At 35.8% G+C, this 19,031-nt stretch overlaps 2 protein-coding genes across 2 annotated transcripts in view; one reads left to right on the top strand and one right to left on the bottom strand.

Moving 5' to 3' along the window:
* Nucleotides 1-19,031, top strand: part of LOC134669100 (adenylate cyclase type 2-like) — a 128,380-nt gene that overhangs the window by 26,752 nt on the left and 82,597 nt on the right. The window lies entirely within an intron of this gene.
* Nucleotides 1-19,031, bottom strand: part of LOC134669092 (probable E3 ubiquitin-protein ligase sinah) — a 53,543-nt gene that overhangs the window by 16,801 nt on the left and 17,711 nt on the right. The window contains exon 2 of the mRNA XM_063526622.1: nt 9,023-9,149. Within this exon, the coding sequence (XP_063382692.1) occupies nt 9,023-9,149 (127 nt within the window). The remainder of the gene's footprint in view (nt 1-9,022; nt 9,150-19,031) is intronic.

Raw genomic sequence — 19,031 nt, 5'->3', positions numbered from 1 at the left:
TTTGAAAATTCTTTTTTTGATTGAATGTATATGCATACAGATTGGTCCCGTTTTTGTTAAAACCCAGTTCTGATGATGGGATCTATGAGGAATCGAGGGAACTCCTCAAATCTTAAAGGCATACATATAGTGATTTTTGGGTTTTTATCAACAAATCAAGCATATACACCCAAAAAAGTGACATTTGATGAAGTGGAACTGCTGATGATGATCAGAACGGAACTCTTTACCGACGCATAGTTCACGGTTGGCGATTTGTCCTCTTCGTTATGTTTGTTAAGCAAGTTAAGTTTTTAAGCCACATTTTTGTCAAGCTCGAGTTCTGATGATGGGATCCATGAGGAATCAAGGGAACTCCTCAAATCTTAAAGGCATGCGTATAGAGATTTTTGTATTTACATTAGAAAATCAAGCATTTTCATTAAAAACTGTTGCATTTGATGAAGTGGAACTGCTGATGATGATCAGAACAGAACTCTTAAACGACGCATAGTTCACGTTTGGCGATTTTTCCTTTTCGTTATGTTCGTTAAGCAAGTTAAGTTTCTAAGCCACATTTTTGTCAAGCTCGAGTTCTGATGATGGGATCCATAAGGAATCGAGGGAACTCCTCAAATATTAAAGGCATACGTATAGATTTTTTTGTATTTTTATCATAAAATCAAGCATTTACATTAAAAACTGTCGCATTTGATGAAGTGGAACTGCTGATGATGACCAGAACAGAACTCTTCAATGACGCATGGTACACGTTTGGTGATTACGAATTTCGATTTTGACTTGGACTGGGACCCGGACTCGGACTCATACCCGGATCCAGTTCGGACCCGGATCCGGTTTGGACCCGGACCTGGACTCGGACCCGGACTCGGAACCGGACTCGGACTCGGACCCGGTCTCGGACCCGGACTCGGATCCGGACTCGGACCCGGACCCGGACTCGGACCCGGACTCGGACCCGGACTCGGACCCGGACTCGGACCCGGACCTTGATCCAGAAAACCACTATGATACCTTAACTAAATAAACAACTATGATTACCTACCATAAAATTAATGTAGGTATAAAGTACGATGATGCCAATCTTACTAGCCCCTCCCGCTTAAACCCCCGTACACCGCACGGCATGCGCCATTAAGTGGGTTAGGTTAGGTTTGAACTGCGATCCTCACAGAAGCGAACAAGGATTAGGTTAGGTTAGAACTGCGAGCCTTACAGAAACGAAATGCTACTTGAAAAGTGGGTTGGATTAGGTTCGAACTGCGATCCGCACAGAACCGAACTGCTATCTGAGGAGTGGGTTAGGTTAGGCTAGAACTACGACCCTCATGGCTCCTCTTCACGATGGGCCAACGCCGGCCACTCCAAGGGACGCATTTATGCGTTAGAGGGAGCAAGTGATATTGCTATCTCATTCTACCACATGGCTGCGTCCCTTGGAGTGGCCGGCGTTGGCCCATCCTGTAGAGGAGCCATTATACAGAAGCGAAATGCTAGTAGAAAAGTGGGTGGTTTTACCTCCTTTTCTACATAGTGTACCATCTACAGTAATCTTTCATCGGCCCCCATGGAAGTCGGTTTTTTTTCTTAAAAATTATTGCTTACCTTGTTAACAGTATAATTAATAAGATTAATAAGGTGCAAAAATATTAACGTACTCGTAAGTAATTATACTTGACGTCAACGTACACGTGTATATATTTTTGTGAGATAAGTATTCCTTGACCAGCATTAATATTAATTTTACTGCTGTGTTCTGTACTTTTGATAAAGCTGTGTTTTAAATTAGCAAATTTTGTTGCAGTAATGTTCTCATATCATAATTCTAAACAAAAAATTCATTGATAAATGCTAATGTAGGTACTCAGATGGCGCCTTTCGGTGGCGAACATGTTTTCAAAAGTGGTCGTTCGACAATTGAGTTAACACAAACGCACGCGAAATACCAAGTTTATAAGGTTAGGTAATACAAGGTTGACTGGAAGAGACCCCTTATAGGGACTGTTCGCCTTTGTACATTATATATTTTGTATTATTGTAATTTAGCTGTCTTATGTACAATAAAGTGTTTACATACATACATACCTATACATATACCTATACATAGAAACGCACTCTACCACAGAATAACTAATACGGTGCCATACTCTTTAGCTCACACTCGGGACTTTACACCTAATTTTATCGATGAACATTAAACTTGTTCCAGACTAGATTAAATTAACCACAATCAATACTTACGTAGTAGGTACCTACCGAAGTAGTGTAGGTCAAAGTTGATATGTCCATACATTTGATATAATTGTTTTATTTATTAAAACATATTTTATAAAAAGGTGAACCAATTAGCATACATGTTACATCGATGTCATCTAACCACAATTTCTTGTTGTTCCCTTCTAAAACAAAGTGGTCTAGCCCCCGATTCGACTGTCAAGGTTGTTCGTTACATCATGTTTGCACCAATCGGCTTACGCCATCATTTACCAACATATTAGTTCCGGAGGTAAACTCGAGGAACTAAATATCTGCTTACTAATCCGTCACTAGTTCAGTCAGATGCGACTCCCAGACATGCAAATATAAATTTGTAAAAATTTATTTAATAAAATGTTGATTTGACGTTTTAAAATTGGAATTATCGATGTTGCTAGAAACCGTAACGAATTGCCAACGGTGTTGTAAAATAATGCAGTGTGAAGATTAATTGAAGGTCAAGGTATTTAATCGACGAAAATGTTGTTGTTTTGTTTACGTTTTACGTTCATAACATTTCGCTTTTTTATAGTGCTGACTTTTTAATGGAACTTTCACATGTCATAAGGGCGTTTTCACTTAACTGTTTACCTTTATAGGCTGGTTACTAGTAATAGTCTGACGGTCAATGTCAAACCCCATATCACAATGTATTTAATTTTTACAATTGAACAATAACTCTCTCGTTCCGCTACAGATAATACCTTAAAGGTGAACAAAGGTAACTAACTCAAAAAGCTACAACATTTTAACTTGTTGGTAACCTAATAGAATTCGTTAAAAACCGTAATATTGGTTTTCGGAGCTGTCAGTTTCAGTCAATGCGTTGACCTATGCCTACATGGAACCGGTTTAGAGTTACAGCTAGGAGGAAACGTAAGAGGTGCGGTCAGTTATATGGCACATACAATAAACATAGAGTAATGCTACGACTACGTATGCTACTAACAAAAAATAATAGGGCATTTATTTGTGTGAGGAACACTAATATTTATTCCCGAGTCATGGGTGTTTTCTATGTATATAAATATGTATTTATATATATAAGTATGTATATCGTCGCCTAGCACCCATAGTACAAGCTTTGCTTAGTTTGGGGCTAGGTTGATCTGTGTAAGATGTCCCCAATATTTATTTCAACTATGAAAGATTCGACACATTGGAAATCTTACGTCTGATCTCATGGAATCCGAATATACGTACAATAAAATCGTGTCGAATCGTTTTGATTCCCTCGAAAGAGCCCATAATATACAGATAATGTAGCATCCAATTCACCCAATACTAATAATTGCGGGGTTGTATTTATTAATGTTACATTTATTTTCATAGTATACTTATTTCCTAGTACTTCATCTCATTTCGTTTACCGTAAAATGGGGTGAGTTGGGTGAAATTTGACTTTCAAACCTCGATAACATTTTATTTTTACATGTGAAAACTGAATGGTGTAGATAATAAGTGGTTCGGACGTTTGTATTTTATTTTGGATAGTTCAATTTCATAACTTTGACGATAAAGAGGAAAACCCACCTCACCCCGTAGTGCCTCGTATTTGGGGTGAGAGGGTTTTTCATACAAAGGTGATTTTGGAAGATTGTTGGATCGATTTTTTTTTATTATGCGTATTACTATAGCCCTATTTTAAATTGGAATACATTATTTTTGTAGCAGTAGCCTTAAAATCCCTTCTCACCCCCTCTCAAACCTTCTCTCCCCATTCATAACCCAACTCTCCCCGCGAAACCTACTCACCCCGTATTACGGTACTCGAAAATTTGAAAAAGAATTGAATAACTTTACTATTTTCTGGATACATTTCGAGTGTCTCTGATTTTTGACTAAATTTAAATGATGTTCATGTTATGTTACATGTAGGTTATGTACTACCTATCTATTGTATGATGCATTCAGGTCCGGAGATTGCAACAGGTTGGGACATAGGCTGGCCAGTAATTCGATATTTACTTTGCATGGGCGTAAACTCCGGTAGTGTCGCTTTGATGTCGCAAGGAATTAATGTAATGGACGTCGTTGGTCAAAGACATCCTAATAATATTATTTATATAAAATCTGTTTGTTACTCAATCATGCATAAAAGACTCAACGGATTTGAGTGATGTTTTATACTCCGATAGGTTGTAACTTGGATCAGGAATTCATGAAGTATATTTTTTACATTGGAAAACATCTTCTACCGAGGAGCCTACCAAGGAGGTATTTCTAAGGAGAAATGAGGGTACATGTCGCAAAGTATGCTAAAGTCACTTGCATTGACGAACACAACAAAACCAGTCATTAAAAAACGTCAATATTTCATAGAAATTTGGCATTAATGATAACATTACCACACTTAGGGCCACCAAGGGGGCCACCCCACACTAGTAGCGTCTTTTGAGTGTCGGCGTCTAGTCAAGCCTATGGAAAATAGCGTCGCTTTACGTCAAGCAGCAGTCATAGTGTTCATTAGACGCCGACGTTCGGGAGAACGCTAGTCCACATACACACTACACACACACTAGTCCGACTCTAGTTCAGGCATTTATTTTGCCACGTGACATTGTCTCATGGCTCCTCTACACGATGGGCCAGCGCCGGTCACTCCAAGGGACGCATTTATGCGTTAGAGGGAGCAAGTGATATTGCTATCTCATTTTACCGCATGGCTGCGTCCCTTGGAGTGGCCGGCGTTGGCCCATCGTGTAGAGAAGCCATCAGGTGTAAAAGTTATCTCTGATGTCGAGTGGACAACCATTATTAGATTATTATTATTACCAACGTCGTAAGCTTCGTATAATTTAATAACCTTGAGTCCTTGCGGATACTGCGCCAGGTGTTCTGGTTTAGTAATCCGGAGCAAATAAGAATGTTTTTGTACGGACACTGTTGTAATTTAAGTTCCTTTCTATATTTATTACACCATTTATGGTTTTCTTAATAAATTTTATAGCTGATGATAATATCATATTTGTGGCTGTCCGTCCGTTTTATTTTAAAAGGAAAAAAACCGGCCAATTGCGAGTCGGACTCGCGCACGAACGGTTCCGTACCATTACGAAAAACCGGCAAAAAAGTCACGTTTGTTGTATAGGAGTCCCACTTGAATATTTATTTTATTCTGTTTATAGTATTTGTTGTTATAGCGGCAACAGAAATACACCATCTGTGAAAATTTCTATCAGGGTTCATGAGATACAGCCTGGTGATAGACAGACGGACAGCGGAGTCTTAGTAATAGGGTCCCGTTTTTACCCTTTGAAAACGGAGCCTTAAAAATATAGTGGTATATCAAATATCAATTCACTATAGGTACATGTATGTATGTTGGAAATTAAAACAGTTATTTTCCGAAGGATATCGAGTCAATAAAACTCAATTAATAGCCAAGTCACGAAGGATATTGCATCGGAATCCACGTTTTACTCACGGTACCGCTAACGGTCATATTTCTCGAGAAACACCCACTAGTGACATCACGCGTGACGTCACAACACGAGATATCAAAGCGCCAAATTAAGTCACACACTCACACAAGTAAACACAGATAAAAGAATATCAGATGAGGCATTTCCTGAGATTTATATGACGTGTTGTTGGCACAGGGATGACGAGATAGGCAAATTTTGTGAAATTAATGACTAACTTGTTTGATGTAGGTAATTTATATGACTAAGATCAGAATTTCCTTGAATACTTTTGTCTCGCGGTTAATGTTTGCGCTGTTTGTTAAATATTTGACGAGTAAGCAATTAAATATTTATGCAACGGATAGATTTGTATTTTGGTTGTGAATAATAATGGATCATTTAAACGTTTTAAATTTGCTACGGTGTATTTAACTTTTAATGAAAATTTATTTAACAAGATTTTTAGGTATAGCCAACGCTTGTAAATAAACAATAATCATACAGTATCTTTGTGTAGGTAAGTGATCATTTTAGCTAATGATCTGTGACGTTCCATGGCAAAAGGTACCTTATGGCGGCTGGCGCTTACGTCGCATATATAGCGCCGCAATAATATTGGAGCGGCGTTAATAATAGCGTAAGCGCCAACCGCCATAAGGTACCTTTAACCGTGGGACGTCACATCTGTGTGCTAGGTTTGTTTTGTTACCTCTATCAACTTTTGTTTGTATGTGGTAATGGTATGTACTTAATGTATACCAACATACAGATGTATAATTATTTTCCATTGTATTTTCACGGAAACTTACGAACGTGTCTTGCTATTTCAGTCAGTCTCGGTACATAAAATACTGATATTGTCTGAACTAGTATGACACAAATACGGACGTTTCCGATAAAATACGGTGGAAAACAATTATGCACTACATCTGTATGATAATAATTAGTATAGGCACATGAATGCAAGGAAACAAGGAAAAAATGACTATGATACTTTTGTACCTACATACCGTACTACTTCTAACTATTACGATTGACAAGTCATGATTCAGTTGCGTGGTGGTTTGTAGCAATGAACACTCACACTTTTGAATGAAACTATGTTTTCCTGTAACGCGTAGATTCATAATAATCTGTACTCATAGATGCATGTTATTGTACAGTCACCTGCAATAATGTGTTACACAACGAAGGCCGCAAAAATATCTGACACGGTCTTATTTGTAGAGCCGTAAGAGCGTGTCACATATTTTTGCGGCCTTCGAAGAGTAACATATTTTACATATTATTGCAGGTGACTGCACCTCTTGTATTCTTTATTGAATTTCACAAGATGTTAATGCACTTCTAAACATTACTGCAAATATTGCACAAGAGATAAAATACGAACCATGAAAGTTTATTATCCTCCGATAAGGTTTATTGAGGCGTCAATGATTTTAATCAGCAAACTGTGTTTTTGTGGACAACTTAGGGCCACTTGCACCATTCACTAACCCGGGGTTAACCGGTTAAACCTGGATTTTCCATGGTTACCACGTTACCAGTACAATTTGACACTGGGTTAATGGTTTAACCGCTTAATCCCGGATTAGTGGAAAGGTGCAAGTGGCGCTTAATCATTAAAACATTGTGCTTGGTAACTTTGATTTGTTACCTACTGCGATTTTGTGTTACATAGATACTATTTAAAACCGTTAAACAGAATTGCGAAGTATAAGGGACACCTTAAAAGTAAAACTTTAAGTAAAGTTGAGTTGTCCTACTCAAAATTAAAATAATTAATTTTTACGCGGATTTTTTTGGAACGACACAGCTTTATGTTTCTTAATGAAAGAAAAAAGAGACATTATACCCAAAAGATTCCATAGCCATTTTGTCAACAAAATATTATAAATTTCAAACGAATTTATATGCATACAATGTTTGTGTACGCGTGACTGAGAGAATTCCTCTAAGTACGCCCACACAATAGCCATTGTTTTACGACAAACGTAGGTATCAATGTGAGACAAAAAGTTGCACTGTTGACAAAATTACTTGTATGTGGCTATCGTAAGTAATGATTGTAAATATCTTTGATTCATTGCATATTTACACACACATGCGAGGAATTTCAGATTTTATTTGCATATTACCTTTGACTCTAGCACACTGCAAACGCATGATTTAATTCGTTAACTATATAAATATATGACAATATATATCGCTTTTTTTTGCTTTGAAATTTATAACGCCATTGCCGCTTTACCTCAATGGGATGATTGATTTAAAATAAAAATAAATGTATTAGGTATCTCCCATTAAACGAAGCAATTGTAAAAATTTACAAGAAATTATTTCCGATCTTTCGTTAAAACGCCAAATTATATAAATTTCTTACTCTAGAATCTAAATCATGACTTGTCATAGGTAGTATTTTGACTTGATTTTATTAGATTTGTTTTAGTTAAGTTGTAATCTACAGGCTGTTACTGACCCGACGGGTTTTAAATCGGGTCCCATAGTAAAAGTAGCTCAGTTTAGCGAGTAAAATCAAGCCCTAGAATTAAAGCCCCATGGTCAGACACATGCTGTATATTCAAATGTATTTCATGTATTTGTAGGTATTTTGTATAAGTAACGTTAATTTAAATACGTAAGTATGTAGATAATGTCATAACATCGAGTCTACACATTTATATTCGCCAAAGATCGCCGAGAACACTGAATAAAAACCTTTAACAACGCTTTTGGTGCACATTTTATATTGTAGCAAATTCATTTTTTTACGAATCAGTGGATATGACATTGAAATCAATAGCGCAATAAATTAAATTTCACCGATTCTATGCGGTGTCGGTCAGCCAAATTAAAACCACGATCCAATTCTCGTTTTAGTAAATTCGGAAACTGATTGAAGTTAATTGGATTTATTGATTATTGTAATGTACTGTGTTATTGAAATGTACAGTTCATTAATTGATTATTGGGCTCGGAATCAATTTGCGGTATTAGTAGTGCCTATTACCTACGCGTTGATAACTCCGTATTCAATTTGTGATGACATTGATCAACTATACATAATTACACCATCTAAATACCGAGTCAATAAATTTGATACCTACTTTTTGATTTTTATAATTTTCAAAACAAGCTTGCTTATTCCACGGCTATTTTGGCATTTTTGCTGAGAGGCATAAAAGTTGGCTATAAAATTTTATTGTTCTAATATGCAATGGCGATGAAAAATATTTGGGCGTCAGGAAATTAGTCCTCGAAAGAATTCCTATAGATGGAATATTTTTTTCAACTTATAGATTAAAACAAATCTCGATTCAGTACCAACTTAACTGCCTACTATTGATTTTTGTAATTACCTTCGATTTCAACATTTTCTCCACTAGAAGAGTCTGACGAATCATCTTCCATCTTCTTCTCTGTGACTATCGTCACACTGTTTTCTCCACAGTCATTGTGCTGTCTTTTTTCTGTCACCGAATGGAACTGTGGACAAGAAAATATTAAATTTACAAATGCTAAATTACATGTTTACAGCTATTTATTTCGTCAATTTAATAAACCAAAAAGTCATGCGAGAAACAGATATATTTGTAACAGGTTCGGCGAATGCTTATATTGATTTCTTACTAAAAACTAACCGATAAAAAAATTATCTTATAATTAATTATATCTAACTAACTTAAAAAAATTGGTGAAATAATTGAACCACATGCGCACCCGTTGAAAATGGAAGTTCTAGGTTTCCAGATTTGCTAAGGATTTTAATTAAACTCTATAGTAGCGATTGGCAGTGCAGTTGTTACCAAAGTCAACTCAAAAATCAAATTCTCCCTTTTTTGGGCATCTTACTTGTAATAATAAAATGTTAAATTTTTTTCTAGTATTTTCTGCATAAGAATTTGGTGATACTGCCATCATTTAAAAACGATTAAGAACATTTTGCTCTCAAGGATTTATGTAAACCTAGTTAGATAACTAGGTTTATACATGACTTAAATAGGTATTTATGTCAGTAATGCAATTATGTGTCTAATATTGTGCAATGCATTTCTGATACCTTATTGAAGGACAGATATTTTTAATGAAACTGTTTCTTTTTGTGAGGTGTGCAATAAAGGGTCTCTTATATACCAATTTATGAAGGCCTTCAGACTTAGAGCATTTAGTCTGCCGATTTTTGCGGGGGGAGGGGACGCCAAATGTATTGCTATTTCCACCTACATGATCTGTACGTAACGTACAAATAGGCATGTCAGTTCATACAAAAGTTTGCACAATTTGTGCAAATGTTTCGGCAGAGGGGTAAGCTCTTAAAGGCGACTCCAGTTATTAAATGTTCTAAGCCTTCAGTTTATAATTTACGTCTATGTATTCTGAACAGCGCAAGTAGTGCAACATAGTCATCTATGGTAACGCGGTTTTGCCTCTCAGCTGCATCAGTTATGAAAGATGCGTTTGCGCAACACACTGCAGATCTAGGCTTTTGCAACTGCGATTAGTTGACGTAAGACTGCATCAACTTCATATATTTATCTACTACATACTGTGTCTTTGCCATAAATTTTATCTCAATCGGTTCAGCGGTTCAAGCGTGAAGATGTAATAAACATACAAAGTTACTTTTGCATTTAAAATATCAGTAGGGATTTTATGTAGTTTTGCAATTGTAATAAAAATTGACATGTTTTCTTTGTATATTGTGGCGTATAACTACGAGTATGACAGCCTCGTCATTTTAATATATCGCTATAAATCATAAAATTGTATATGATAACAGCTGTCAAAGCACCAAGCTACAATGGAAGGATAATAAATCATTTATTACTTAATACCTAATTTGTCTTTCCTTGTATTGACACATCAGATATGACGTGCGTGTGTACTTACGGATATACCTACAACTACATGCGTACATTATTTAGCATTTATCCTGTGCAACGTCAATGTCGTTCATTATATAGGTCAAGAAATGAATGCTCAAAAAACGTTGTAGAGGGAAATGCTAGGAACACAATTTTTGACTCCGTAACTTTGTTTGGACTAGTTAGGAGGTGAACATATCAAAAGTCCCCGGCTGTAGCCCCGCTGCTGGGGGGTAGAGGGGGGTAAGAAGGTCGAATTTTTCGGTTTTTCATTGATATCTTGGAAACTTTGCGTCTTAGCGACATGGCTACTAAGACAAACCGAAAGCTGATAAAATTAGTTACAAGTTTTATCCTGTCAAGTTTTTCGATATCATGAATAGTTTTTGAGATACCCGCTCTTGAAAGTTTATTTAGGGATTTTAATTTTATCTTGATATCTACGTCAGTGAAGCTGTTAGACCATGTTTGGTATCATTTTCGTATAAATCGGGGGTGCTGAATTCATTTATGGCATCACATTGACACCATTCCGAAGTAAAATCAAAATTTAAAAATAATTTTTTTTTTTAAATCCCTCTTCACGCTTAAACCGCTGAACCAATTTCGTTGAAATTTGGTATAGAAATAGTTTAAATCTCGACACACGACATAGGATAGTTTTTATAACCAAAAGCATCTTTTGAGGGTGTGAAAAGTGGGGTGGAAGTTTTTATGGGGAGTCAATAACCCCTGAACCGGTTTAGATGAAATTTAGGACGGAATACATCTGTGATTTAGATGAAAGTGATACCAAACATGACTTCAAACCTTACCTTGAGCAGTATTAACCTCAGGAATTCAGTTTCGTCGACGAAGTTGAATTCCCCCCATACTCCATTTCACAACTTTAAAGGATGATTATTGAGATAAAAAGTATCTTATGTCCTGTCTTGGGACTCGAAATATCTGTATACCAAATTTCAATTAAATCGGTTGACCGGTTTAAGCGTGAAGAGGATTTAAAAAAAAAAGGTATTTGTTTAAAGTTTATATGTTTTTTCTTAGGAATAGTGTCAATGTGATACCAAAACTGAATTCAGCACCCCCGATTTATACGAAAATGATACCAAACACGGTCTAGTAGCGTCACTAATGTAGATATCAAGATAAAATTGAAAGCCCTAAATAAACTTTCAAGAGCGGATATTTCAAAAACTATTCAAGATATCGAAAAACTTGACTGAATAAAACTTGTAACAAATTTTATAAGCTTTTGGTTTGTCTTAGTAGTCATGTCGCTACGACGCAAAATTTCCAAGATATAAGTGAAAAACCGAAAAATTAGACCTTCTTTCCCCCCTCTACCCCCCAGCACCGGGGCTACGGCCGGGGACTTTTGATATGTTCACCTCCTAACTAATATAGTCCAAACAAAGTTACGTAGTCAAAAATTGTGTTCCTAGCATTTCCCTCTATAACTTCTTATTGCTTGGCCTAATAATCATTATAATGTCAATAAAACAAGGAAATTGTAACAATTAAAGGCCAAATAGAAATGCCGTTTATATACTCATTAAAGGAGCAGGAAATCATAAGTTACGATTTTAAATGGTTAAAAGCATGAAACAGGTAAAGGTGTTATATAAGGGTATTAAAATCTAGATATTCCTTAATCATTTTGACTTCAAGTGCTGAAGTTACTATTACTACTGTATACCTACTGATACCTTTATTTTGAGACGGTGAACTAAATCTAATCAAATCAACGACAGGAAAATTAAACCAGTCATCTTCCCAGTTAAATTCTAGCTTAAAATAATACCCCTTAGGTGTTTCTGGCCCCATTGCATCTTTGTGGCATCTTTGTGACAGCCGTTTGCTGATTAAAAAAAACACGATACCCTACTAATAAGTGACATTCCAATTGCCTAGACATTACCATAAGTGCGACCGTTGATTATGAACAGTTGCTACGGATCTCTAGATCACGCTACACTAGTTGTTTGATCAGTTGATTCGCCTGCGCTCTGTAAGCAATGGTAATTCCTGGACAGAGCAACAGGTTACCCCCGGATGTCAGAATTCAAAAACCCTAACCCACCACTCGGCCACAAATAAACCATTATACACTGGCCTCTCAATACATGTAGCTGCTACGTATCGTTGGCGTTGTTATTCTGGCGTTTGATCCCAGTCGTTAAAATATTTTATGAATAGTCAGGCAGGTAGGTAGTTGTTTTTTAAGACTGGAGTTAAGTGTGTTTCATTACAGTTAACGCTGGGAAAGGATATGCCAAGGTAATATATAGGATTGCTTTTTTGTTTCGAAAATAAAGTTACGACTTACTCACACAATTGTACAATTCCGGTAACAGACTTCAGAGTAAAACAGAAACAGATAAATGAACCCAGAGATTCTGATAGTTTGTCTTGCGAGCCTACAAATAGACCACCTGTCGATGTATTGGCAACGAATGCTTTAACATCTATGAAGAATATATAGCTACCCATCTCGCTATGGGTAGTTAAAGTTATATTTTAGATTCAATTTCTTCTATAGAGCGAAATTCATATTATATTATAGTAAGTACGTTTTGTTTCGGATGACCTAGCACAATCAATGCAAGCTATAATAAAAGCCATTGTCTATATGCAGTCAAGTGAGACAAGTTATTAGCGCAGGCCTAGCATAATGCCTAATACAATATCCCTGTAAGCGACTAGTCCAAGAGTGGATAAAAATCATCATGCTAGTAAAGTCAAAAGGTAATTGTACAGTCGCCATCAGATATATCGGAGCGGGCAATGTCCTCACAAATATCTGAACACCGTTATCATTATCACCGTTATCATTATTATCGTTATCGTTATTTCGTGGCACTTTCTCTTTTTTATGTTTCTCTGTTTAGTATAAGTTTTTATTTTGTGTTTGTGCTTACGAATAAAATTATTTCTATTCTATTCTATTCTATTCTATCATTATCACCGCGTTAGAGTGCGTGTTTTGAGCACCTTGTCCGCTCCGATATATGTGACGACGACCGCACAGACAGGATCACGCTCATACGAGTTTTTGTTTCGTACGTGGGAGGGATGGAACGTGCCGAGATCGAGATTACGTTTTGATTAGGGATTACGCTCTATCATTTTCACTTACCCATTTAATATTATGTAGATATAGGTATATACGATGAGGTGAATGTTTTGTAAATAATGCATGATATATTCTTCAAATAACTGTTTAAAAGGTTTTTTACATCACACAATACATAGGTATACAATGAAGTGTTACCTTATTTACACCAATGAAGGTAAAAGGAAATTTCCTTAGCCGTATTTTTCAAGATATAGGTATATTATGTAGGAATATATTGGTCTCTATATTATACTTAGGGTATACTGAAAATTCCTAGACCACTTGCCACTTAAAAAAAATAAGTCGTCTTATATATCAGAATCCAGAAACTTTCAGTATGGCCCACGTATGTGTATATCTATTATTCTATATACATATGGTTTTTTTTAACCAAAAGGTTTTCGAGTATATTCTACCTTAACCACTTACGTGACTACGAGCCCCGATGCAAATTTGTTCGTCTAGTTCCACGCAACAATTTTACACATGAACATAAAACGACCCAGACATTGAAACATTATTTTTGTCCACCGCACGAATCTGAAAAAATTGGTCTAACTAGACGAAAACATGCATCATCGGGGCTCGTATTAGTTAAGCTATTCACTCAACTCTGCAATTCGTGATGTAGTCAATTACCATCAATTACCAAAGCACCGTTAATTTTTAACACAAAATATAAATCAAACATAATTATTCAAGTTTAACAAGGTCCACAATATAGTGTTAACATATACAATATATAAGTAAACTTCACGTGTTATATATAATTTTCCACTCGATTTTTCTGGTTTAGCTGACATGCGTTCAACTCGTGGTAATATAGTGATCACTGTAGGCCTAGCACATGATTGACGCGACAATATCTCAGATAGACTACCCGTCTTTTTTTAATAATGTTAATTAAAGAGGGACGGATAGTCTATGTCGCCACGAGATATTGTCGCGCAAATCATGTGCTAGCCCGGTTGGTGTCACTGGTTATGTTTGCGAAATGGTTTATAATAATTATGACGCGTGTTATAAATAGTTTGATTATGACAATTGTATGTTTATACAAACATTTATTCAGTAAATCCACAAATATAGTAAAATAAATTCAGTAATACAAGGCTGTGAAGAGAGAGGAAAAAAATTGTCAAGTAAGAGGGATTTAAAGGACATTTATAACATTGTCCCTTTACTATTTTCAATGCTTTAAAATCTCGGTTTAAAATAGTAAGTAATTGAAGATGAGAAAAGAAATCAGCATACTTTTACATATTAGGTACCTACTTAGTATGGAATTTAAACATTTAAAACTAATTACATTGTATTGTATGAAGTGAACATTGCTCTAGCATTGACTGGGTACTGAGAGGACTGAGTTAGCATTAGCTTTACGACATTCGCATCTTGTGCGTTTTGTTAGTCTAGCAACGTAGCATTGTACTTCAAAATACTCCTCATAACTTTTCCCATTAAACTTACGGATCTCCGAAACAGAACCATCTTCGTCTCCCGCCTTACGCTCCGGTACGTGTAGTCGCCACTGCAGTAACATTCGTCTTCGTCCGTCGGCACCTGGTAATACACGGCGCGACGTCTCATTTCCAAAAGAAAAACACACTTCTCTTTGCAGTTGCACAAAGACACATTTACATTCACAAATTCAAATGTGGAACGATCGTCTTTTGTTTTTGCAACTGTTCCGTTGTTGTGATTTTTAATGGAGAATCGTTACAGAAACTGCCTGGTTGTATTATGTTTTATACTGGCTTATGTTGTTTTTCTTTAATTTGATTTATGGTTTATTTTATGAAATATTTATTCAAGAAACTATTTAAAACCTTTTCGTTTGCAATTTGGTTCTTCTTTTTTTTTACATATTTGTAGTCAAAACTTTATTTTAATTATAAATTTAATTTCTCGTCCGTTTTTTTAATCCTTCGCTAGTTTTTCAACTTTTTTCTTTGCCAACTGTTTCCAACTTTCAAATTTAAGTTTATGTTCCAATTTTGAATAGTTTGAATCACGACCGATTGGGTTCTAAGAATGCTCAATACTGACGGTAACGGTTGATCAGAAAAAGTTCCGCAACCGACAATAGCCCAGAATGAGTACGTAAGCCTTTGTGTGAACAACAATGGGGAGTTTTTACTGATACTGCTTATTTTGTCTACTGGTGACAAAATTGTGTGCAATACCTAACTTATCTATTTCTGACACTACTAAATTGTACGTTTTTTGTGGTTTCGAGTCTATCAATTTCTTTATACTATTACGAAAGTACAGTCGCTTGAATTGGGGTATAATAAAAGTTTAGGTAAGATAATTGTAATAAAAGATTATTTATTTTGAAGTACGGGATGTTAAGGAAAATATGATCAGACCGGTAACGGAGAAGATGAGGAGTAGTAAGTTAGCGTGATATGGGCATGTAATGATTAGAGGTGAATGCCATATAGGCAAAATAATTAGGGATGTTGATGGACGGAGAGCAGATGGCAGATGGCGACCAGAGATAGAGGAAAATGGAAGAGTTTTCGTCTAAATGGGGGTCTCAGCTATTCTGAATCAGAAAAACACATTCCAGTAGGCACGTTTAAAATTAAAATATGATATTAGTCCCTCTGACGCTAAAATATTAGCGTGATCTTGCAGACATTGTTAAATAGTTAGTTTTGCTGAATATTTTCCGCAAATCGACAACCATTGTGCCTAAGTATTTTGCGTGAATAACGAAGTAGCGCTACTCTACCTACCCCAGCTCCTCCATGAAACCTAGCAATCTTCAGCTTGCTAACTGCTTCCTTTAGTATTTGGAGTCCCTAGGTATTTAGTTCTTGTATACTTATACCTGTTTACAGTCTAGGAGAATATAGTTTGTTGTTTCATCTTTTTCCATGCACATGCACGTCGCAGACTTTGTGTTTATGTTACTATTATATGTCTAAAGGGGCCCACAGATTACCAGTTTGCCGGACGATATCAGCCTGTCAGTTAAACGCAAAAGGTGACAGTTCCGAACAACTGACAGGCTGATATCGGCCGGCGAACTGGTAATCTGTGGGCCCCTATTCATTTTGATCCGTTACAAAAGGAAGTACGTGCATCTAAGGAAACGTGATCAGTGTGACTTCCTCGAATGAATGAAGTGTTATACCTTCCGCGCATGCGTAAACAGACTGACGGTTATCTTTTGTTTTGGGTAGGATTGCCGGCCGGCTAGCATGAAATTCGAAATGTGAATGAATGTTTATTACCTATTATCATCATATTACATCATTATCATTCATCAGAATCGGAAATGACGACTAGCGTGTACTTATAATTCATTTTGCTCTTGCTCGATATAAATCATAATCAAATGTTAGTTTTCTGCACATATCTTAGGCGTTTTGAATTAGCATCTATTTTTTGATTCGGAAAGCAGCCTTTGGTGTCAAAGCAGCATCTTTCTACAATCATCGTCAGGAAGAAAAATAATTATAGTTCACGGATTAAACAAAATAATCATGTTATTTTTTTAGTCCATCATGTCATGTTCCTGTATTTTATTTACTTGGTCTACTTCTTCATTTAAAGTAACTTAATAAAAGTGATAATTTTACTATAACCGATATTCTAGTATTAAATGTGGGGTACGCTCAATTGGGCCAATTGTGTAAATGAATCATCAAATTGATATTATTTGTATCACCTAAATAAACTGTTCTTAATGCGTACAATAATTATCATACGTTCTTATATTATCTATTGTGTATCTACCTACTTTGCAATAAAGTAGCTCGCGGGTCGACCACCTTCCGAAATAACAAACATATTATTGTTATCAGACCTATTTACATCGGAACATTAAAAAATATTGCTCCATTGTCAACATTATTTTAGGAATAACCAATATTTTTGTGTCTAGGAAAGTTTCAGATAATTAAAATATCGTTAATTTTAAAACTTTCGAAGCGGACCATATCAACCATATTTACTACATAAATTAATTTAAGCCAATTATTCAATACAAAGGCTCGCGCCATCTGGTATTTTCTGCAAACCATAAGACTCATTCTCATTATAAATAAATATAAAAGTTGTGTTGGTCGTACTACTACTATTACTACTAAAACTGTCCACCAGGACATATTTCATGCTAAAAGGGTGGGTTGCGTCAGAGGGAGGGGATGGGACTCTAGTGTGCGTAAAGCACCATTCCCAAAGATATCATTCATTGAATGCTGGCTATAATTTGTTTTTCAAAAAACACAGTTTGTCCGAATCAATTAGAATAATACCTAAGGTCGATAAGCTAGTAATATACGCCCTATTACGTATTACTTTATCGCGTACTTGCTTATCTGAATAGTCTGACCCACATCGTGACACTATCGGATGACAAACTCGAATCCATATCAGTAATGGTCTCGCAAAATATTTTGTTACAGTTTAGATCTCATCTTTCCATTTCGTCTCGAGTATTAGTGAAGACATTTTACTTGTTTGTTAATGTGTAAATATGTACTCCAAGCAGAAATTTTGGTTTCTTTACTAAAATACATAGATTGCCTTAAAATTAGTTAAAATAGTGTAATAAATAGATTGCTCTCCTTACGCTAAGTACATAAGAGTTAAGGTTACAACAATCAAGTTTTAGTTTATTTTAATAAGTTATTTTATATTCAATATGTTACACATAGATAGTTTCTTTGAAATAAAGTATGGCATATTAAACACCAATTAAAAAAAACAAGTTTTTATAAGTACCTAGGTACATATTAACATAATGAGACGGTTAATGTTTATCATTTGATTAGATACTGAGTAGTACAACTAATATTTTGTTTGTTAACGTATTTGATTTCTTGATCTTGACTTTATCTACACGTGTTAATGAAATACCGTGAAATAGAGGTTTTTCTCTAGACATTTCAATGGCGATTGCAATAAAAATTGATTTAAAACCGGCAGATTATTCAAATTTCAGGTTGGACATTTTACTTTAATTATTAAAACCGAATGAGTAGATGTGTAGATTTAAGGAAATAAGCAATATCACAAGTCGTCAAAACCCTTTTTTTCTTGTCAGTCACGCAACCGGGAGCCCAAGACTGATTTCAATTAATTATTCTGAACCTGTTATGGATTTGTTGTCAAGAGTTGCATTTCTGGCCCAGAAATGTCTCTATAATAAAATAACGCTTTGAGTAAAAATGTTTTTTTTCTTAACAGTACATATATTTCTTTGAGTTTGAGTGAGTTTGAGTTTGAGTCTTGCAATCTGGAGGTCGCGGGTTCAAACCCCGGCTCGTACCAATGAGTTTTTCGGAACTTATGTACGAAATATCATTTGATATTTACCAGACGCTTTTCGGTGAAGGAAAACATCGTGAGGAAACCGGACTAATCCCA

This window comes from Cydia fagiglandana, chromosome 11, assembly GCF_963556715.1.
Source record: "Cydia fagiglandana chromosome 11, ilCydFagi1.1, whole genome shotgun sequence".
Lineage (NCBI taxonomy): Eukaryota > Metazoa > Arthropoda > Insecta > Lepidoptera > Tortricidae > Cydia > Cydia fagiglandana.
This window is presented reverse-complemented; position numbering and strand designations above follow the sequence as displayed.